Source organism: Spermophilus citellus, assembly GCF_964194105.1.
Source record: "Spermophilus citellus genome assembly, chromosome: 5".
Lineage (NCBI taxonomy): Eukaryota > Metazoa > Chordata > Mammalia > Rodentia > Sciuridae > Spermophilus > Spermophilus citellus.
This window is the reverse complement of record NC_138186.1, coordinates 77,096,663-77,120,682: the sequence shown is the minus strand read 5'-3', so window position 1 is coordinate 77,120,682 and position 24,020 is coordinate 77,096,663. Positions and strand designations below refer to the sequence as shown.

General features: G+C 32.1%; 1 protein-coding gene across 1 annotated transcript in view; it reads left to right on the top strand.

Moving 5' to 3' along the window:
* Nucleotides 1-21,265: 21,265 nt before the first annotated feature.
* Nucleotides 21,266-24,020, top strand: part of EYS (eyes shut homolog) — a gene marked incomplete at its 5' end in the record, with an annotated part of 1,607,607 nt that continues 1,604,852 nt past the window's right edge. The window contains 1 exon segment of the mRNA XM_081294994.1: nt 21,266-22,016. Coding sequence (XP_081151120.1) covers nt 21,266-22,016 — 751 coding nt within the window.

Sequence of the window (24,020 nt, the reverse complement as noted above, 5' to 3'; positions counted from 1 at the left end):
ATGCAATACATTAAAATTTTCATTGAACTCACCAAGTAATGATAAAGTAGATATGATATTAAACTAAATTAAAGTTCAGTTCTACATGCATCCAATTAGGAATGTTGAAATTAATGTACAAATGAATATGAAACTGATTAATATTCACAATGCAATAAATAATTATATCTCCAATGAAAAAAGCACATTTCATTTGCAAAAATAAGAATCATTTGCATTACTAATGTTATCTTACAATTTATAGAGTCATAAACAACTCAAAAACAATAAAAGTAGGTGATAACTCAGAAGGTTGTATTAGGAAAAAAGCATCATTCATTTTTCTCATTCAAAATACTTCATTTTTTTTCTAATATGGGCATTGCACATATAGTAATGAACAAGAAGAAACAAAATCTTTTGTCCTCTGGTTGCTTACACTTTGACATTAATAATTTTTCACAACTGAAAAAACAAACCAACAAAAACCCCTATATACTGGATTGGAGAATATATTCACTAAATATGTAACATAGAGTATGTATGTTTTCAAATGTCTATTTACTCCTTTAATATGTATAGTAAACTGTGGTTCTCCAACAGAGATATTATTCAATGTTTACCATGCTTTTGCAAACTTATTGTTTATTCTTAAGTCTTTAAAAAAAATAGGAGCATTTTTGCCCTTATTAGGAAGTATACAAGCAGGAAAACTGATGGTAAAAAGCATAGTTTTTGTAATGTGTGCATTGTTCTGCAAAACTTTGCATAATATATTTCTTAATTTTGTGAAAATAAAACCTTTTATAAGTTATTGTGCTGTAGAATATTAATTGTGAGCATAGACGCAAAATGCAGAAGGTTTAAATCAAATTTGGATTCTGTCAAATACCAGCTCTGAGATGTCAGGGTTAGTACTTGTCCTATGAGAATAAAATGGGAAAATAGTCCTTCCTCTTACATATGCTAAACACTTTCAAAAAAATTGGACATTGAGTCATATTGTTAATTATTGCCATCAGTCTTTTATTCCTCCTCTTCTATTTAAACAGGGAAGTTGTTGAGTGCAGGAACTACTTTTTCATTATTTGGCTAGTCTTGCCTATGGATATGTTCTACATTTATTTTTTTTCAATCTGGCCTCAAATTTAGAGTATTTCAGTCTTATATGTTTTTTTTTTAAAGAGAGAGAGAGAGAGAGGGAGGAGAGAGAAAGAATTTTTAATATTTATTTATTTTTTAGTCATCTTTGTTTGTATGTGGTGCTGAGGATCAAACCCGGGCCGCACACATGCCAGTAGAGCGCGCTACTGCTTGACCACATCCCCAGCCCTCTTATATGTTTTTTAATCATTTTTCCCTTTCTTGATTAACTTGTTTAATTTATAGCAACAACATAAACCTGCCTTTGTGATTTCTGTTGGTCAAGATTTTTACTTGGTTGAAAGGATTAAATTAATTTTATCCCATTATACTTTTAATATAATTTCCAAATATAAAATTCATTTAGTCCCTTTAACTTGTTAGCTTACTTTAGCACAAATACACTGGTAGAAAGCTGAAAGTGACCTGCACAGCTATAGATGGAATGAGGAAATAGCAGCATCATTTAGATTTCTTTGCTTTCAATGTCTCTTTATAAACTGTTTTAAATTAAAGTTTATTAGTGTAGATGTAAACCCACAGTAATAGATTGAGAAAGATAATTGAGTACTGAAATTGTACACAAAATCAATTTTAGTACTTTAAAATCACATGCTTAGGGCCCTGAGCTTTTGTTTCTCTTTTTTGTTTGTTTTATTTTTATACATTGACAGTTTTAGATAACATTGTCACTATTCTTACTGCTGCTGTTGATTATATCTAATAAAACCAGAAGTAAATAATATCAATTGAGAAACATATAATCTTTCCTATGTTTATGATGGAAAAGAAAATAACATAATATTAAAAATACATCACTTTTTCATGTAATGTTTCCTAAGATTCATAAAACAATTTTCATGTTCCCAAACCAAATATTTTATTAGTGCCGTTTTATAACTTAATAAATTAAAACTTATAATAATTTGCAAATCATAAAAATTCAATCATGTAATAGACACTATAATATTGTTCTAATGGAGCTGTTTCCAAGTAAGAAAGGTATGGTCTATAATAATTGTACCTTTCATTGTTATTTTGAAGAAAATATGACAGTCTCATACAGTGCTGGAGCTTATAGCTGTGCATAAAGTGTAAGATTTTTTTAATTCTCATTGATAGAATGAGCTCTTTGGCCAATCAATAGAAAAATCTAGACTAAATTCTAGTTCTCCTATTTTTTCAAAAACTATTGTTTATTTTACACTACATTGCCTCCAAGAGGATTATTGTTGATGGGAAGAATTTTGAAGGAATTTATGAGGAAAGAAGTGTTAGTGATAGTATAGATCCATGTTCTTATTCATGGCTTTTTATCTAAATTGGACATAAGTATTTGTACTGATTTAAAGACTAAAGATTAAAAGAATCCTACATATTAAATTCTCAGCACAGGATCTGAGGAAAATTAAACTCAAAATAATATGTTACACTTATTCTGACTTTTTAATGAAAACATTTCCCGCTGTGCTGAAATTTTTTTCTCTTATCTATTTTTTTTCTGAAACATAAATTATATTCATGCTTCTAGTGTGTCTTGTCAGTTGATATCCCCCAAAACTGCTGTTGCTTACATGTCATAATTACTTCTTTCATAGTTAAAGTTAAATTTGTAGTGAGCTTAAGGCTACCATACTTAAAAGTACTTTAAAAGCTATAGGGATTTTCAGTTGGCATTGTCTAATTATAGGCCTGATTGCATAAAAGTAATATGCTTACATAAGAAATACTGTTTTTCATATATAAAATTGTTGTTCTATAAATAGAAGATCTCCTCATATTTATAAGCATGTTTAGTTCTTTTTTTTTTTTTTGTATTTGGGATTGAATTCAGCGGCACTTTACCACTGAGCTACATCCCCAGTTGTTTTTATTTTGTATTATGAATTTCAGTTTCACTAAATCACTGAGACTTATTTTAAACTTGGGAATCCTGTAGCCTCAGCACCCCTCCCCCGCCAAAAAAAAAAAAAAAATCTCTGGGATTCCTTGAGTGTGCCATGGTTGGGAATCTGTCTGTCCCATGTTCTAAAACTTAACTGAAAATGTAGTATATTCTAATTCATGTACTCTTTCCCTTTTTTTCTCTCTCTCTCTCGATTTCTCTCTTTCTCTTTTGATATTTAGTACTGAGGGTGTTAAGGGCCCTGAACCTTCTAAGCAAGCCCTATACCACTGTACTATATGCCTAACCTGTTTTTTTTTCTATTAAAGTATTCTGAATATAGATCACACTTTTATCTACCACACTTACCATATACACATACACCAAGAACTTACACTAGGAAGTTAATATCTTTAATTAATTCTTTTCCCTGGTTTGAAATAGAATTATTTACATAGTGGCTGAAGAAAAATTTATCTCTAGTAGATAAAAATATCATATACAATTAGTAGGAAAGTAAACAGGTGTGTTATTTTCCTGCAGCACTTTTAAGTAATGTCAGGCATAATGTATTCTTACTGCAAAAAATAAACATAAAGGGAGCATAGACTAGTTACTATTTGTCAACTTCATTGCATTACTGCCTGAATTAAATTGTACCCTCCATGGGTAAGAAGTTAAAAACATATCTTCAATGAATTGGTAAGAAACTATCTCTTATTCATGGATACAAGCATGAGCCTTAGAGTATTTTAAGTGCACAAAGAATGCTTCAGAAGTTCAGTCTCAAAGAGAATAAGAGGCAGATGGACAATATCAGGTGCCATCAAACATTGTTTGCTCCTTATTCCATATGGAAGCCACTATATGAAATAAGTACGTTAAGTAATATGATTTTATAATCAAATTACACAAACTTCTAAATTAAAAACAACATGCATGTACACACCCACACACCTTATTTTGACACATCTAAATGAATGAAAAATGGCACATTTAATCACTAATGATTTTAAAACATTAAAGACAAAGATTTTTGAGAGGAAAAAAAAATAGAGGTTACAAACAAAGGAGTACCATTTAAAAGAAAATCTATAGACTTCATTAAGAAATTATGGAAAAAGTGAAATGCCTTTCCTGTAGGAAAGAAATCTTCACCCTGGTACACCTTACTCAGTCAAAAATATGAACCATAAGTTTGATTAAATATTTCGCACTGTTCCCTTGCTGAGCTACCCAAATATTCTTCATTGAAATGGTTGTAGCAAGAAATAATACATGAAGTTGAGGAAATAAAGCTCCAGCAGAGGAGTGAGGCAAAAGGAACAGGCAGAATGAGGTTGATATGAATTTCCAGGACAGCTGGGATAACATCTGGAAAGAAGTAAATTTCAACTTCAGAGTTCCCAGATGAAAGTCTATGGGGGCGGGAAGAGGAAGTAAACAAAAAAGAAATTACTTTCCCTGTTTTACCATATTGGCAGGGGGCTTATATTTAAATTTGGGTCCACTGAGAAAAATTTATAAATTGGATATAATCAAATTAAAGTTTTTGATAAAAAGATGTCTAAAGGACACTTTCTATGTGAATAAAAATATAAGCCACAAACTAGGAGAAATATTTGCAAGTCATATATCTAGCTATACTAGATATATTTAAGAAATGAAAAACACTTTCAATATCCAGTGCTAAAAAAAAATTTAAAGTAGACAAATTTTTGATAGTTAATTCATCAAAGAATATATGCAAATAGAAAAGAAGCATTAAAAAAGTTCAATGTCATTAGTAATTAAAGTAAACTCTAAGATATGTGTTAGAATAACTACATTTAAAAAGGTCACATATACCAAATGTAGGAAATGAGTTGGAGTCACTGGTACCTTCACATGTGGCTAATAAAAACGTATTTTGGTAAAACAACTGTATAGAATATTTGACAGTTTCTTAAAATATTAAATTTGTACCAACCTTATGATCCATCTCTTTCATTCTTAGGTAGTCACATATGATCAATGAAAATATATGTCGCAGACGAAGACTTATATACTCTGATATTGATAGCATTTAAATGCCTATTATCCAGTATTAGGTAATATCCTAAAACATAAACAATCAGTAAGCATTTGTCTTTTTTTCTAGGTATTGTCTATTACAAACAAAAGAAAGTGTGTCATATATTTAAATCAATAAAGGAAAAATATCCACTAACCAGGAAATCTATACCCAATGAAATAATAGTTTGAATATGAAAGAGAAACAACAAAGACTCTCTCCTGGCTAAAAAAATCTGAGAGGATTCAAAGCAGGAAGATATGGCACACGGGAAAAGTTACAAGAAATTTTAGGGACCAGGGTGTAATACAGGTTAGAAACTCAGATCTAGATCTACAAAGAAAACAGAATAGATTTGAAAAGGAATAAATAATGGTAATATAGAATCTCTTATTTGTCCTTAATATATCTAAAAATTCATGATTTCAAAATAATAATGGTATTCATAGATTGATTGAAAATAGTTCATGGTAAAGTGAATGAAAGACATCATTGTCACAAAGGGTAGGAGGGAGAAATTAAGGAATACTGTTATAAGGTGGAAGAACCACATGTGAAGCAGAAAAGTGTTATTTAAAGATGGAATTAGGTTAGTTGGAAAAGCATATTGTAAATGTTAAGGAAACTTTTTTCAAAAAATAATTTTAAAAATACAATTTATACACTAGGAAAAGGAAATATAAAAAGACACCGGTGTCTACTGCCAATGTCATGAGTCTCTGGCCACTTTCCAGTCCTCTTCTCTGAGGACAGCTGCCTGGCCTCCAGCAGCAGCAACATGGAAGAATTGGACTCCCAAGACCTCTACCTTGGAGGAGGATGAAGATTATGAGCCCCTGGGTGGAGAGTATAGTGAAGACAACGTTAATGAATTAGGGAAAGAAGCTGAAGTGAATAGTGTACAGCAGACGAAGAAACCCAAAGGTGAAAAAATAAGGCTCTGAATATTCCAGCCAGGAAGAGAAAACAAAAGTGGGCCATTGGTACAAGAGGAAGAGGAGTATGTCAAGGCAGGATGTGGAAGACATAGCAGTGAGGAAGAAGATGGACCAGGAGCAGGAAAGAGGTATTGAGTCAGGGATACATGGAAATAGAATGAGGAGGAACTCTAGGCGAGCTTATCAAGTGTGTGAAACCAAAAACCAAAAGCCCTTGACTATACAATTTAAACAGGAGAGGAGATTGAAGAGACAAGTTCAGGTGAATTCTTGGTCAAAGCAGAAGAGCTACAGAGACCTAAATAAAACGAGGGAGTTAAAATCACCAACATGTCGGTTTTGCTGGTAAAGAAGTGAGGGTGAGTGAGAAGTGGATGCTACATCTAAAGTTAAATCCATCTTCAAGCAATGAGAAAGAAAAAAACACAGGTTAACATCCCTTCAGCAGGCTACTCACTTCCTTTTGTGTCAGAGTCAGGCTTTCAGCACACAAAGAACAGAAGAAGTGAGAGAAAAACAAAATAGAAGTTCTGACAACCAGGGAAACAAAGAAGAAAGAGAAATCAAGAAATTCCAAAAGAAATCAGAGAGGAGGGGAACATGTCCATGTGTTCAGATATTTTCTACAGTTTACCTATGGAGGGTACAGTTGTCTTGGCAATTCCATTTTTAGGTTTCGATGGACACAATACCTTTATTTTATGTATTTATTTTACGTGGTGCTGAGCATTTAACCCAGTGCCTTGCACGTGCTATGTAAGAGCTCTACCACTGAGCCCCAACCCCAGTTCCTGCAGTGTATTTTTCATTTCCTAAAATTTGGAAAAGTTTATTCTTTCCTGTGTTTATATAATATAGACCTAGCATTCTGTTTTAAAATTAGAGATATGATTGCTTGACTAGATAGGCTTCATCTTCATCTAATTGGTATTTATAGAACACTCAATATATTAACAAGACATAGTCATTTTGAGATTGTGTGAATAGTCAGTCAGCCAGCAAGATGGCCATATTCTATATCATACATATGGACCATTTAGAAGGACTGAAATCATGCAAAATATATATTCAGACAATGATGGACTAAAACCAGAATTTAGTAATAAAAAGATAACTGGGAAATGTAAAAATACTTGGGACATTAAAAGTGTACTTTTGAGAGCTTGTTTGGAGGTTCTAGCAGGGGAGCGCAGCTACTCCTATACCCTTGACCGAAGACCGGTCCTCCTCTATTGGGAAGGTCGTCCTCTTCGACCGAGCGCGCAGCTTCCGGAGGGACGCACATGGAGCGGTGAGGGAGGAAGGGGACACCCGCCTAGCCAGCCAGATCAGCCGAATCAACCCTGGCGATCAATGGGGTGACAGATGTCGCAGCCAGATCGCCCTCACATCCGAATGACAGCAGGGGAGGTAGAGAGGGAAGATGGGAGGGGAGGGGAGGGGAGGGGAGGGGAGGGGGGATAGTAGGGGATAGGAAAGGTAGCAGAATACAACAGACACTAATATGGCATTACGTAAAAATGTGAATATGTAACAGATGTGATTCTGCAATCTATATTTGGGGTGAAAATGGGAGTTCAAAACACAATTTGAGTCTAATGTATGAAAGATGATATATCATGAGCTATGTAATGCTTCAAATAATCAATAAAAAAAATTAAAAAAAAGTGTACTTTTAAAAGCACATTGGTAAAAAAAGTCACAATTACAATTTTATAAAATATTTTAAACTAAATTATAATGAAAATACAATTTATTAACCTACATGGGACCCAGTAAAAGCAATGCACAGAATAAAATAAGTAGTATTAAATGCCTTTATTAGGAAAGAAGAAAAATATATAATCAATAATTTAATTTTCCACCCTAGGTAGCTTGGGAAATAAGAGTAACCTTAATTTAATAAGCAAAAGTAAAGACATAATAAAAATTAGAACAGACATCAATAAAATTTAAAACAGGGTCTGTGGGTGTAGCTCAGTGGTAGAGTCAGTGTTTAGCTATGAATTAAGCATAGTTTAACTATTAATTAATCTTCTTTGAGAAGATCAAAAAATTGAAGAAGAATTTAACCATGCTAACTAAAAGAAGGGAGAGGCAGAATCAGAAGTAAAGACAAAGAGAAGATGCACAATACTAATATCATAAGATCATTACTAATTTTAAAAGATCAACATTATTCTTCCTGTGTACATTAAACTGATCACTAGTGAAGACAGACAAAATATAATCTCTATGACAATATTTGAAAATTTTAAGAAAGATGCAAACTGTCAAAGGTGTCAGAAGTGCTGATTGAAGCAGGTTTATTTCTATTAAAGAAGTTGAATTCACTGGTGAATTCCACCAAGTCATTCTCTGAGCCTATTATTACTTTAATTTCAAAACTAGACAAAGCCTTAAAATAAAAATAACATAGACTAATATATCTCATAACACACACACAAAGTTCTTTGACAAAATCTTATCAACTTGAATCAAAGTATGAATAAAAATAATTATATTAAACATAATAGGAGGTTCTTATTCCACAAATCAAGACCAACTTTACAATTTAAAATTAAACATTTAAAAACTCTCAGAGAGCTAAGAATAAAGGGAAAATTCCTCAGTTCAGCAGATAACAATTGCAAAAACTTACTGTTATCATATTTAATATACAAAATGGGATACTTTTTTCCTAAGATCCAAAATAAAGCTAAAATGTCCCTTCATTAATTTTATTCAACCTAGAGTAAAATTCTTATGTAATTAGACAAGAAAAGTGAATGAAATGTATACATACGTATAAGAAAGTTATGTAACTTTTTATATTCTCAAATTTTAAAAGTTATTATTTTAGAATAACTAAGTCAGTATACTGTTTTCCAGAATACAAGTTAATGTACAAAAGTCAATTGATTTCCAGGTACCAGCAATTAACAGTTAATATTTAATGAAAAAGCATTTTATTTACATGGACATTAAAAGAATAAAATAATTCCATATAAATCTATGAAATTTATACAAACATATAGAAAACTACAAACCTTGATAAAAATGATTACATAAAATGAATAAATTATATAAATTAGATGAGCGATGTTTCAGATTTGTTGATTGAAAGCCTCAATGTAGTGAAGATATCAGTTCTTCTTATACAGGATTTATATCCAAATACACAATTTAAAATGTAATAATAAAACAGGAATGTAATAATGTGCTCAATATCTGAACATGCACCTCATCATACAATGCATACAGATGGGAAATAAATATATGAAAATATATTTATATGTTTTGTCATTAGGGATTTGAAAATTAAAGTGACAGTGAGATACCACCAACACCTGTTTGAATGGCTAAACTCTGAAGAAGCCACAGTGCTCACTAGTGGCAAGCATACAGAGTAAGGGGAGCTATCATTCATTGCTGAAAGGAATGAACAATAGTACCGCTACTTTAAAAACAGCTTGGCAGTTTTTTACAAACTAAATATGGTCTTATAATTTTTCCAAAGAACATATTATATAAGTGGAGGGAAAAAATAAATTCGAAGGACAAACCTTAATGAATAAATATTACCTCAAGCCAGGTGACTAAGGTGACCACAAATTGTAACTAGTCATAATCAAAATATGATGAAATGGCACTTATTGCTTTACTCTTTAAAGAAATATCCTTTGGTCCTCCCAAAATTATTACTTTGGCTTAAACAGGAGAAAAGTATCAGACAAATCCTAGTAGAAGGACATTCTATAAAATACAAAATATATCACTCCTCAAGAATATCAAGGTCATCAAAAACAATTCCCATCTGAGAGGCAACAGTGAGGAGGAATGAAAGAATATGACCACTATATGAACGTGAAAGGCTTAACTAAAGAATTCTGGATAGACAATTCTGGAAAAGAAAAAGGACATAAAGTAAAATGAAAAATCTAAAATATTGATCATTTAGTAAAATTTTTTGGTTAATATCCTACCAGTTTATTAACTGTGACAAATGTAGCATGCTAATATGAGATTTTAAAAATAGTAGAAACTGTTAGATGTGATATGTAAAAAATAGTAAGAATATGTTTCGTTTCATGACACATTTTCAAGCTCTTTATAGCAGTTTTTATTCATAATTTCTAAAAGTTATAAACAAGCATGATGTCCTTCTTTTGGTGAACAGATAAACTGTGATAGATTCAGGCAATGAAGTATTATTTATGCACTTAAAAATATGAGTATCAAACTAGGAAAAGCAGCCAGATGCAGTGGCACATACCTGTAATCCAGCAGCTCAGGAGGCTGAGGCAGGAGGAATATGAGTTCAAAGGAGCAAAAGCAACTCAATAAGGCCCTGTCTCTAAATAGAATACAAAATAGGGCTGGAGATGTGGCCCAGTGGTCGAGTGCCCTGAGTTCAACCCCCGGTACCCCCCAGCCAAAAACAAAAAGTATTAAAAGATACAGAGAAACCTTTGTTGAGAGTGGGGAAATATTTGTCCAAATTTATAGAATGTGCAACTAAAAGTATTGAGAATTCTTATGTATGCTATGGATTTTGAGTGATTATAATGTGTCAAATAGATCCATCAATGTGACAAAGATACCATTCTGAATGGTGATGTTGGTAGTTGGGGAGAATATACATGAGGTAGGTAAGGGCTAGAGAGGAAATCTGTGTTCAATTGCACTGTGACTCCACACCCATTGTAATGAAGTAAGTATTTATAAAAAGAAGGCAGTGTGTATGCAATTTGGCAAAATGGAATTAATATCCTTAAGAACTATGTTAGATTAAGACAACTTTAGAGAGTAGAGCAGGATAAGTAATATCTTTTTAACTGTTATTTCATAAGTGCCCTATTAAATATTTTAAGATTTAAAATAATATTTACCTTTAGTAACAAGAAAATGAGTTTTAATAATAATATTAATCTGTAAATTTTCAAGGTAGTCATATAGTTTTTTTACTTTGTCACTTTGATTGATGGCCCGTTGTTTATGTTAGGATCATTCATATCAATTCTCTGTGTTGTTTTGTCGTGTTCATTGTGTCTATGTCATCTAATTTATTCCTTTTCATTCTGACAATTGTAAAAAAAAAAAAAACTGTAGCTTTTCCTGCATAGCTTTATTGTGTTTCCAAATTCTCCTCTTTTTTGATCAAACTTTACCCTTTAATTTTTTTAAAGATTTAAGAATAATGAATCATCTTGATTTTTGTCTCCATAACATTTGTTTTCTTTTTACATAAATTGCATTGCAAATAGAACAATTTTTCCTAAATGGACTCAAAATTATAAATTCTTTAGTATAGTTTTGGCTTTATCAATAATTTACAATCTATATTAACAGATAATGTGAGTATATAGCAAATATAATTTTTTTTTAAATATTAGATTCCAGTTAAGATTTCAAATGTTATGAAGGGCCATCTTCAGTCCTGTCCAAACCATTGACATTATCTTCTGTAGCTACTCTTTCCTTACTTTTACTGACATTCAGATCTTCAAAGAATGCAGATCTCTGTCAGATTTCATAAGAGTTAAAATCATTCATTCAGAGTCTCAATGAGAGATAATTGCATCTCTGGAAGATGCTAAAACATATAGAAAATTCTACCATCTATGATATTACTATTTCCAAAGAATGAATTTTAGAAAACATAAATCTGCCCAGAAATTAAGAAATTTGTTTTAGCTCTCACTATATTTTTGACTTTGAGTCATATATAAATTTAGATTTTTCTTGTAGTAGAGTCATGTAAATTTCAACAAAAGGTTATTATTTTAACAGAGACCAATTTTTATGGAAATTAATAGATATAAGCAATAGAAAACTTTAATTAATATCAGAAAAGAATTAAGGATCATACTCTAAATTAATATGGGTGGGAAAGAAGTATAAATATATAATAAGGTACAATTTATACAAACTTTTATAAAAACACATCTGTTTCCTGAAATCAAGTAATCATGTTGATTAAGGTGTGATACTGTTGTACCATCATTTTCTATTTGACAATACTATCTTTACCCTCTATTTAGTTGCAAATGTGTTTTTTAAGAAACAACTTATAGTATTACAAAACAAATTCTGATTCCTGGAGTGTAATCTGATTTACTTACAATAATCTTGGTAACTTTTCACCATGATGAATATAAAATTTTGTGTTTTGACAAAATTTAACCACAAGATAAAAAATATAATATGCATAATAATAATTAAAATTATAGTCCTTAAAATAGGGACACATTTTTACTGTATAATCAGTGAATTACCAATATTCAATTTGTTATTTAATTACACCATATTCGTTTTCCTTTCCATTCCTCTACCATTTTAGTCATAGATACACAGTGATTGAATTATATTAACCATAATTTACATATTTTGTTTAATTGTAACTTGTCTTCATTGAACTAAAATACCTCTAGGAAAACATAATTTGTCAAGAAATAGGACAGATAAACTTGAAAGATATAAATAATGAAACTTTGATTAGTTGTTTAAATTCTCATTTTCATCATCTACAAAATGAGAGCAGAAATGATGATGCCAATATTTTGTGATTACTCAGAATGTAGTGAATGTTATACATGTAAATACATGTAAATAGATATATGCATGTGTGTATGTGCACACACACAGACACATGTAAACTATCTTCTAAACTAGGTTACATAGAGTGAACTTCTTTAATTTCATAATGGGTAAACTCAATTTCTTATAGATCCTCTTTAAAATAGCTCTTCATAATTTTATGGCCTACTCTTTAAATATGTGGACTAAAAATGAAAACTATTCTAAAATAATGCCAGAATAAATTTAATCCCTAACTGTGTAAGCAAGTTATTAATAAATCATAAAAGCATACATTTATTTATAAGCAGCTGAGTAATGAGCACAACCAAACATTCGGACCTGTCCCATCCCTGAACCTAATCCCATGATGTACTATTACATTCTTTAGCTCAAGCATGAGATTCACATTTTCTTGTGACTCAATCTACCTCTTATGTCACTGAGCCCCATGTTCTCTAGACTTAGTTTATTCCTGACTTTTCATTTTAAGAATATATAAATGTAAGCGACAGAAATCAAATGACTTTCAGGTAATTGAAAAAGATACATTTTGCACACTATTTCTCTTAAAAAAGGCATTCAAAAGTGTACCATAATTTATAGGAATGTGCTACTCAATATAGACACTGAGTTTTTTTTTTATTGATTGTTCAAAACATTACAGAGCTCATGATATATCATCTTTCATACATTAGACTCAATTGGGTTTTGAACTCCCATTTTTACCCCAAATACAGATTGCAGAATCACATCTGTTACATACTCACATTATTACATAATGGCATATTAGTGACTGTTGTATTCTGCTACCTTTCCTATCCCCTACTGTCCCCCCTCCCCTCCCCTCCTATCTTCCCTCTCTACCTCCTGTACTGTTGTTCAATTCTCTCCCTTTTTCCCTCCCCCTTGCCCCTTATAACCTCTTATAATTTTGTGTATCATTGAAGGTCTCCTACCGTTTCCATATGCTTTCCCTTCTCTCTCCCTTTCTCTCCCCCCATTCATCTTTGTTTACTGTTAGTCTTTTCCTCATGCTCTTCCTTCCTGTTCTGTTCTTAGTTGCTCTCTTTATATCAAAGAAGACATTTGGCATTTGTTTTTTAGGGCTTGGCTAGCTTCACTTAGCATAATCTGCTCTAATGCCATCCATTTCCCTGCAAATTCTATGATTTTGTCATTTCTTAGTGCTGCATAATACTCCGTTGTGTACAGATGCCACATTTTTTTTATCCATTCATCTATTGAAGGGCATCTAGGTTGGTTCCACTGTCTAGCTATTGTGAATTGTGCCGCTATAATCATTGATGTGGCTGTATCCCTATAGTGTGCTCTTTTAAGGTCCTCAGGGAATAGTCTGAGAAGGGCAATAGCTGGGTCAAATGGTGGATCCATTCCCAGCTTTGCCAGGAATCTCCATACTGCTTTCTAAATTGGCCTCACCATTTTGCAGTCCCACCAGCAGTGTACAAGTGTACCTTTTCCCCACATCCCCGCCAACACTTATTGTTGTTTGACTTCATAATGGCTGCCAATCTTACTGGAGTGAGATGGTATCTTAGGGTGGTTTTGATTTGCATTTCTCTGATTGCTAGAGATGGTGAGCATTTTTTCATGTACTTGTTGATTGATTGTATGTCCTCCTCTGAGAAGTGTCTGTTCAGGTCCTTGGCCCATTTGTTGATTGGGTTATTTGTTTTCTTATTGTTTAATTTTTTGAGTTCTTTGTACATTCTGGATATTAGGGCTCTATCTGAGGTGTGAGGGGTAAAAATTTGTTCCCAGGATGTAGGCTCTCTATTTACCTCTTTTATTGTTTCCCTTGCTGAGAAAAAAACTTTTTAGTTTAAGTAAGTCCCATTTGTTTATTCTTGTTAATAACTCTTGGGGTATGGGCATCCTATTAAGGAATTTGGAGCCCGACCCCACAGTATGTAGATCGGAGCCAACTTTTTCTTCTATCAGACACAGTGTCTCTGATTTGGTATCTAGCTCCTTGATCCATTTTGAGTTATCTTTTGTGCATGGCAAGAGAAAGGGATTCAGTTTCATTTTGTTGTTTATGGATTTCCAATTTTCCCAGCACCATTTGTTGAAGATGCTATCCTTCCTCCATTGCAGGTTTTTAGCCCCTTTATCAAATATAAGATAGTTGTAACTTTGTGGATTAGTCTCTGTGTCCTCTATTCTGTACCATTGGTCCACCTGCCTGTTTTGGTACCAGTACCATGCTGTTTTTGTTACTATTGCTTTGTAGTACAGTTTGAACTCTGGTATTGCTATACCTCCAGATTCACACTTCCTGCTTAGAATTGCTTTTGCTATTCTGGGTCTTTTGTTTTTCCATATGAATTTCATGATTGCTTTATCTATTTCTACAAGAAATGCCGTTGGGATTTTGATTGGCATCGCATTAAACCTGTAGAGAACTTTGGGTAATATCACCATTTTGATGATGTTAGTTCTGCCTATCCATGAACAGGGTATATTTTTCCATCTTCTGAGATCTTCTTCTATCTCTCTCTTTAGGGTTCTGCAGTTTTCATTGTATAAATCTTTCACCTCTTTTGTTAGGTTGATTCCCAAGTATCTTATTTTCTTTGAGGATATTGTGAATGGAGTGGTTTTCCTTATTTCCATTTCAGAGGTTTTGTTGCTGATATACAGGAATGCCTTTGATTTATGCATGTTGATTTTATAACCTGCCACTTTGCTGAATTTATTTATTAACTCTAGCAGCTTCTTTGTAGACCCTTTTGGGTCTGTTAAGTATATTATCATGTCATCCGCAAATAGCGATAATTTAAGTTCTTCTTTTCCTATTTTATGCCTTTAATTTCTTTTATCTGTCTAATTGCTCTGGCTAGTACTTTGAGAACTAAATTGACAAGAAGTGGTGAGAGAGGGCATCCCTGTCTTGTTCCAGATTTTAGAGGGAATGCCTTCAACTCTTCTCCATTCAGAATGATGCTAGCCTGAGGGTTAGCATATATAGCTTTTACAATGTTGAGGTAAGTTCCTGTTATCCCTAATTTTTCTAGTGTTTTGATCATACAGGGATGCTGTACTTTGTCAAATGCTTTTTCTGCATCTATCGAGATGATCATATGGTTCTTGTCTTTAAGTCTATTGATGTGGTGAATAGCATTTATTGATTTCCGTATATTGAACCAGCCTTGCATCCCAGGGATGAATCCTACTTGATCATGGTGCACCATGCTAATGAAGAGAAGAAGAGAGAGAACTCAAATTACCAACATACGGGATGAAAAAGGCAATATCACAACAGACACTACAGAAATACAGAAGATAATTAGAAAGTATTTTGAAACCCTATATTCCAATAAAATAGAAGATAGTGAAGATATCGATGAATTTCTTAAGGCATATGATCTGCCCAGATTGAGACAGGAAGACACACACAATTTAAACAGACCAATAACAAAGAAAGAAATAGAAGAAGCCATTAAAAGACTACCAACTAAGAAAAGCCCTGGACCGGATGGGTATACAGCGGAATTCTACAAAACCTTCAAAGAAGAATTAATACCAATACTTTTCAAGCTATTTCAAGAAATAGAAAAATAAGGAGCTCTTCCAAATTCATTCTATGAGGCCAACATCACCCTGATCCCAAAACCAGACAATGACACTTCAAAGAAAACTACAGACCAATATCTCTAATGAACTTGGATGCAAAAATTCTCAATAAAATTCTGGCGAATCGAATACAAAAACATAGACACTGAGTTTAAACAAAAAGTTTTTGTAGACATTGATGGCTGAAATGAGATTTCCGTTCTCTTTTGTCAACTTCTCTGTATATTTTCTTTTCTTTCATGGACATTTTGTTGAAAGAATTTTCTACATTTAATTTTCCTGTCCCTTAACCCTTAAAAGCCTAACATGTTGTACAAATATATCGGCTTTGGGAATACTGATTAAGTTCAGTTGCAGATGTTAGCAGCATTATAATAATTGAATTTAGTAAATTAACTTTATAATCTGTGCAAGTATCAGCATGGTAAAAAATTTTGGAAACTTTTTTCCCTTTTTGTTTTCTCTAACAAAATACAAAGTAAGTTTGAAATATCTTTTTTCATCCACCTTCTAAAAATTATTTTTCTCCAGGTTTTTAGTTTACCATCTTTCATCAGAAACCCTTAGCTTAATTCAATGCTCTATTGCATACATAAACAAACATGTTCATACTCTGAATTCTCCTGAGTATATTGATTACCTCATGTCCATTGCTCATCTCATCTTTCAATTTTTATTATTATTATTATTATTTTCTTTTTCCAGACTTCTTGCTAGAATTTTTACTCTATATTGCTGATATCTAGCTGTACTGGCATTTAAAACCCACATTTTCATTTCCCTCCTGTAATTTCAATAAAATGTGTTTTGTTTAAAATCTGTTGTCCTTCATCTAGAACATACGCATGTAGTATTAGAACTTATAATATAAATCTGTTAATTTTATACCCTCAATTTCTAATTCTCACATTTTAGATGTTTTTAAAACATAACATATATTATATAAATTAAAGAAAATATTTTCAAGATTATACACACATTAGGGTGAAAACTGAAATAACCACTGATGTACAGAATAATACAAATTTATTTTAAACTTCCACAGTTTGTAATATTATGCCTTGAGCATAGTTACACCTAAATTACATATAGTATCATTAATTCTCACCCCTCTATAAATGGCTCCATTATATTTTAGTTCCTCAGTTTCTGGGCTTTTTGGCTCAAGAATTTATATGATATACTGATAATATCACATAGAATGAAAATGCTTTTTCATTTCAACTCTCAACCACACAATGTATGCATCTGTATGTTTGGAAGTGAGCAGAATGTCATTTGGTTTGCTACTTTGTGCAGGGTTGAAGAGTATTATTTATGAATAACAAACCATGTCATTCACCATTATACTTACCTTTAGAGTCCAAATTATAGCACTTATTCAAATTTATTCATGTGAGATGTCTATATTATTCTTGTTCTTACTGAAATGCAAAGCATTTTGCATTCAGTGTGTATGAATGCAAACTGACCTTATATAGAAGGGTTCTTTTTTTGTTGTTTTTTGTTGCTATTTACATTTATTTAAATTTGCATGAGGCATAAATGCAATGCATTAAGTCACTTTCTCTTTAAAGACATAAATGCACAATAATTAGGGACCTAGAGAGTTCTGAGAAGCACAGGATTAGCCCTGCAGTAATGCAAGCTCACATCTGCAGCCAGGCTAAAAATGTCACACAGACCTAATTTTGCTTCAATGCAGATGTAATTTGTTTCCTAGCATTTGCATGTGGAATTAAATTGGTAACTGTTTGTGTTTGAACCCATTTGCAACTTATTTTTATTGTTTTTTTTTAAACTATGCTACTGGGAAAATAATACACCTGTGCAGGCAGGTTGATACTACTGTAAATTTGGCATTTACAGCCATAAAGTGTTTCAAAATTGCCTAGTGGTTCTTTGAGTTTTCTCTAACATTCTTATATTCTCCTCATTGTTTATTTCAACACAATCTTGTCCATTGTCCTTTTTAAAAATACAGAATGACCATCACCCGGAATCTTTTTCTGTTTCATAAATAGAATATCCCCTAACGTAAGTTCCTCAACTTTCTGCCACCTCTCACAACATTAGTATTTGAAAATTATCTTCTTATTTCCTCCTGCTCTATATTCATTATTATTTTCTTCTTATATACTGCTTTATATCTTTTTATGTGCTTCCTTTTTATGATTTAAACTCAAGTTTTTTTCAAGAGCTTAACCCTCCATCAACTTTATATACAGTGGAAATAAAAATGTAATTAATATGATCAGCTTCATAATTCCAGCCTAGTTTTATCTCCTATACTCACATATGTATTAACAATTGATTACTGAAAGCATGTATTAGAAAATCAATGAGGCATACCTCAAATCAAGTATGTGGATTTGGACATCTCTTTTTTCTTTGCCATCTTGTTTCTCTACCTGGTGCTTCTGAGTTTAACTTTTCTTAGGTCACAGTGTTCAAGACCATGTGATTCTACCTTTGTAGCATTTCTGGACTGCACCAGCATTGGTCTGTTTCTGCTGCTACTGTACTAGTTAGTCATCATTATCATTTTATTAGATCTGTGCTATTATTTGCTCCATCAGTGTCTCTACTCCTCTAATTATACTCTCTGATATGTTCCTTACTCTGCAATTAGATTGATATCTTCAAAATAAAAGTCTTTCTTTATTAATCCCTATCTAAATCTTCAAAAGGCTTACCCTTGCCTTCAGAGAAGATACTATTTCCTTTTTATAAAATTTTTATCTTAACATTAATTATCTCAGAATTTTATAGTCTATGACTTTATTAGGCAATGTAATGTTGGAACAATACAGAGAAGATTAGCATGGCCCGTGTGCAAGGATGACAATCTCCTTTATTGACAATGTCTGCCCTTCTTGCTATACTCTGAAGCAAGAGTTTGTTTTTCATCATGATTCTGCTTCCCTCTGCACTTATACATGGTCTCCTTTTTTTCCTTAAAGGAATCTATTATCACATTCCCCTCAACATATTTTGATAAATATTTTCTTTTGGAATACTCCAACTTTCCAACATGATTCCATTTCATCATCTGAATTTAGACCATATTTGATAGAATGGATTTAATGTCAATGACAAATAATGTCTTCTTTAAGTTCTTAGTTCTATATTTGGTACATTCTTCCAACTGATAGTTGATAAATTTGCAGGGTCTAGTATACTGTTTTGATATAGATTGGTCCAGAATATATTTGTGTAATGTACTTCGTTAAACTTTTACTATGATTGGTAATTTATACAAAACTTTCTGATAATTAACATATATGAAATGGATTTGATTATGCTTAACAGTTAGTTCTATGAAAATTATATATTTTAACTTTTCCAGATATTTAGTAGTATTATATACTACTCACAATAACATATTTTATAGGTTTGTGACATGAAGAACTGAAATTGAAAGAGGTAATTTATATATCAAATTTGATTTCTACATGATCTGAAATGGCCAGGGCTGGGGATATGGCTCAAGTAGTAGCATGCTCACCTGGCATGTGTGAGGCACTGGGTTCAATCCTCAGAACCACATAAAAATAAAATAAAGATATATATATATATATAAAAGATAGTGGACTACCAAATATTTTATGCAAATTAATACATTAATTTAAAAATGTTATATGTAATTTATTTTAGCATTCTATTGCTATTCATGGTACAGATTAAATGTTGCAATTTGATATCTGATAGTTATAAATTTTAATCAAAGACAGTTGCTAATTAAAATTGGCCATCTATATGAAAAGCAAACAATAGTCCTTTATGAAATGACTCTTGCTTACATAGTGCAATTTAACCTTCAATATTACCTTATTAAACAGGTGTACTGTCCTCCATGTAGTTATAGAAAAATGAATGGATTTAAATCATATGTTGCCTAACAACATAGAGTAAATAAGCTACATAACTAAAATCCAAGGAACTGATATTCCCATTGTACTTATTTAAAGTTCTACTCAAATTTTAGTTTTGGTTATAAATATTGTAGTTCATTTGCTAACTAACTAGTAAGTGTGATTTGCACAGAGTGACCCCTCAATAATAGGAAATCACTGAAAAAAATTGTCTTTCTATATTAGCTCTCAGAATCCTTGCTTGTTTTCTTGCCCTCTTGAAGCAATGGTGACCTCTATACAAAACTGATGCTCTTATGTGCACTTTCAGTGTAGATATGCAGGATGAAAGAAATGCTATTTCAATATTACTTTGATTTGTAATCATCCTTTTACTATTCCATTTTTATACTTCTTCTTCCCTATTTGACTGCCATCTCTCTGTCATTCCAAACATGCTGGGGGAAGACTCAGATTAAGATTGGTGGTTTATACAATGTATTTTCTATGAGTCCTTTATGTGGGAATCCCATCCTCTAGTTTACAAATTAAAAACAACATGATTTTCAACAACAGCCATTTAAACTTGAGTTTATATGAAAATATTATATAAAATTATATTTAAGTTATATTTATGATTACTTTATGTTTCAAGGTGGTATACTTAAACCAATTAGAAAAGGAATATTTATATGTAGATAATTGAAACCATTCATAAAGGAAGAGCCTTGGCTATTGCTCTATGTCAGTGAAATTTAAGATTGATATAAAGACAACTTACAAAGACTGCTGTGATTTGCTGCTTTAATTATGTCATGATGTAAAACTTTTCAAAAGTAGGTGGTTACATAAGATTGGCCCAGATTAATATATTTTAGCCGGGTGTTGCTGACTGGCCTTTTTTCCCCAAGAGGTCCATACCTATTAGTGACATTGTCTTTGCTATTCCAGTTCTCATTTGATCTAAGAAATCATCTAAATATTTTCTATATCATTAAGTAATTTATAGAGTAAAAACTTCACTAACAATGTGTTTTTTTATGTTTAAAAGGATATTTAAAAAACGAACTCTCCTGTTTCTTTATCAAATTCCCCTGTCATCAAATATAAAAGGAACAGACAAAAAAAGTCAACCCCAGGAATTTGTGAACAATATCTCTATCTGTAAATATCCAGCAATAATTAAATAAGACCATTTCACAGCAATTCCTCCTGAAATTTTCATGAGAGACTATAAAATACAATTGTACAAAAAATGACTAACAAGTCAGTCATCATTCTGATCCTGGTAGTTCTCCATAGCTCTTTTACAAATGGAAAAACAACATGTAAATGGCAGCTGGTTCAAGAATGGCATCCACAACCCTCAACATATGTTGTGAATTGGACACTGACAGACAACATCTGCACCAACTTCTACAGAGATTGCTCGGTTTGGGGTGTAAACACTGAAATGAATATTTTACTCAATCAAGTTGTTCCCCAGATTTGCCCTTTGCAGATTCAATTAGGAGACATCCTTGTAATTTCTTCTGATCCGTCTCTTCAATTTTCCAAGATAAATCTGATGAATATTTCTGAAGCATCTTTCATTGACTGTGTACAAAATACCACAGCTGAAGATCAGTTACTTTTTGGTTGCAAACTAAAAGGGATACACACGGTTAATCCACAGTGGCTGAGTGTTGGCACACATTATTTTATCACAGTAATGGCAAGTGGTCCTTCACTTTGTGAACTGGGACTTCGACTGAATGTGACGGTCAAACAACAGTTCTGCCAGGAATCTTTAAGTTCAGAATTTTGCTCTGGGCACGGTAAATGTCTTAGTGAAGTTTGGAAGAAGACATATAGCTGCCATTGCCAGACTCCATTTTATGGAAAGTACTGCCAAGAATATGATACATGTTATTTTGGACCATGCAAGAATAATGGAAGTTGCATTAATAAAAGAGAAAAACTGGGTAAAGAAGACTACGAATGTATCTGTCACCCACCATTTACTGGTAAGAACTCTTTGTTTTTAATTACACATTGTATTAAAATGTAAAAATAAACTGAATTCATAAACTGTTAAAAAAGCTATTTAAAAAAACGTAGACTCTGTAAAATGTAATACATTTGCATTCTGTACATTTAAAAATCCATCAGACATTCTTTAAAATAGGGTTTTTCATATTGAAAACTTTCTTAGAAACGTATGTGATTATCCTTAAGTATCTTTCATATATTTTCCACATCCACTATTAATGTTTCATACATTAAAAAATAATTGGATCATAATAATAGAAAACTTTTTAGTCACTCAATAAAGTTTCCAAGCTTATGGTATTTCGTTAAGTAATTCTAGGTGATAATAAGGAAATAAAGAATGTATCTGGACAGAGAAAGTTAAGAAACTATGTGAATGGGGGAAAGCTTTGGAGATGCTTGGTAGAGTTGGAGAAGAAAAAATAATTATATTCCAAGAGAAATGTTTGTAATAAATATCAGTGTGGCTTCTATAAAGTAAAAAAAGTGACAATATTGGAAAAAGGATAATATGTTAATGATCAGTTTTAGCCAGATTAATGAGAGACAAAGACAAGGAAAGTTTGGTGGGTGATGAAGCCACAGGAATGGCAATTTAAGAACTTTGTAAATTCTGTTACTTAAAACTGAAGCAAGGGTTAAAGGGAATATTAAGAATGTCCACCAGAGAATTTAAGAGGAAAATTTAGGTCATTAGAAGAAAATGACGAGAAAGATTGAAAAAATATAGGGAATATCTAGACTGTAGGGACTTTGAGAGAATTCTTTTGACAGGAATTCCACAGATCTGACACTGGAAATTATAAGAGAAAAGATTAAGACCAGGATGATTAACCAGAGCAGTATTTACAATGATAATAATAATAATAATAATAATAATAATAATAATAATAATAGAAAACAACTGATTGGTAGTATACTTTGGTCATTAAAGAGGAAGGAGGTTGAGCAGCAGATGTATCTGGAGTGGACCATATCTGGAAACACCATATTATGTTGGGCACGTTTAGAGAACTTCACAATGGTCTTCTCCCATGTGCCTGGTGATGATTCTACTGGAGCTAGGCTTGAAGATTTCATTGAAGACTTTGACAAGCCATTATTGGCTTTAGCACTCACCTAAGCCAATCTTGCACAGAGTAATTTTATAGTCCATGGTAGGGAAAAACAAACACCACTTCAGAAGTTAATTCTAAAACTCTCCACTGAATATTTTTCCATAACTGTCATCAAACTGTTATTTGACTCTATTCACATTGATGATACTAATAACTCATGCTGTTGTAGATCAGATAATTAAAATTAGGCAAGTTATACAAAAAGTGATAGCACTCAACAAACTGCTTTGAGTGAATGAAAAGGTGTTAATTGAGAATTTCTAAAGCATATATTTTAACCTGTCCAAAGAGTTTTAAAGAAAACTTGGCCACAGATTTTTTACCATGTACCATATGTAAATCTTACTTATTTTTATATCAAGACACCAACATATGTATAATTACCAAAGAAATTCAGAGTGTTCACTTTATTTGTTTGCCCTGACTGCCACAAAAAAAAAAAAAAAAAAAAAAAGAAAAGAAAGAAAGAAAGAAAGAAAGAAAGAAAGAAAGAAAGAAAGAAAGAAAGAAAAAGAAAAAAAAAAGTTTGGTTGGCTTAAGCAATAGAAATTTATTTCCTCACTGTCCTGGACAATAGAGGTCCAAGATCAAGGGTTTGGCAGGTGAGGTTCCTCTCCTTGGTTTGTAAATTGCTATCTTCTCACAATATCTTCACATTGATTTTCCCCTGTACATGTCTGTGTCCAAATTTTCAAATTTCGGCTTCTTGTAAGGATACTAGTCAATTGACACCAGTCAAATTGATTAAGACCCATCCTAATAACCATTTTTTTTAAAACTAGAGATTGAACTCAGGGAAACTTTTCCACGAAGTTAAGTTATATTCTTAGTGTTTTTATTTTTAATTTTGTTTTGAGAAAA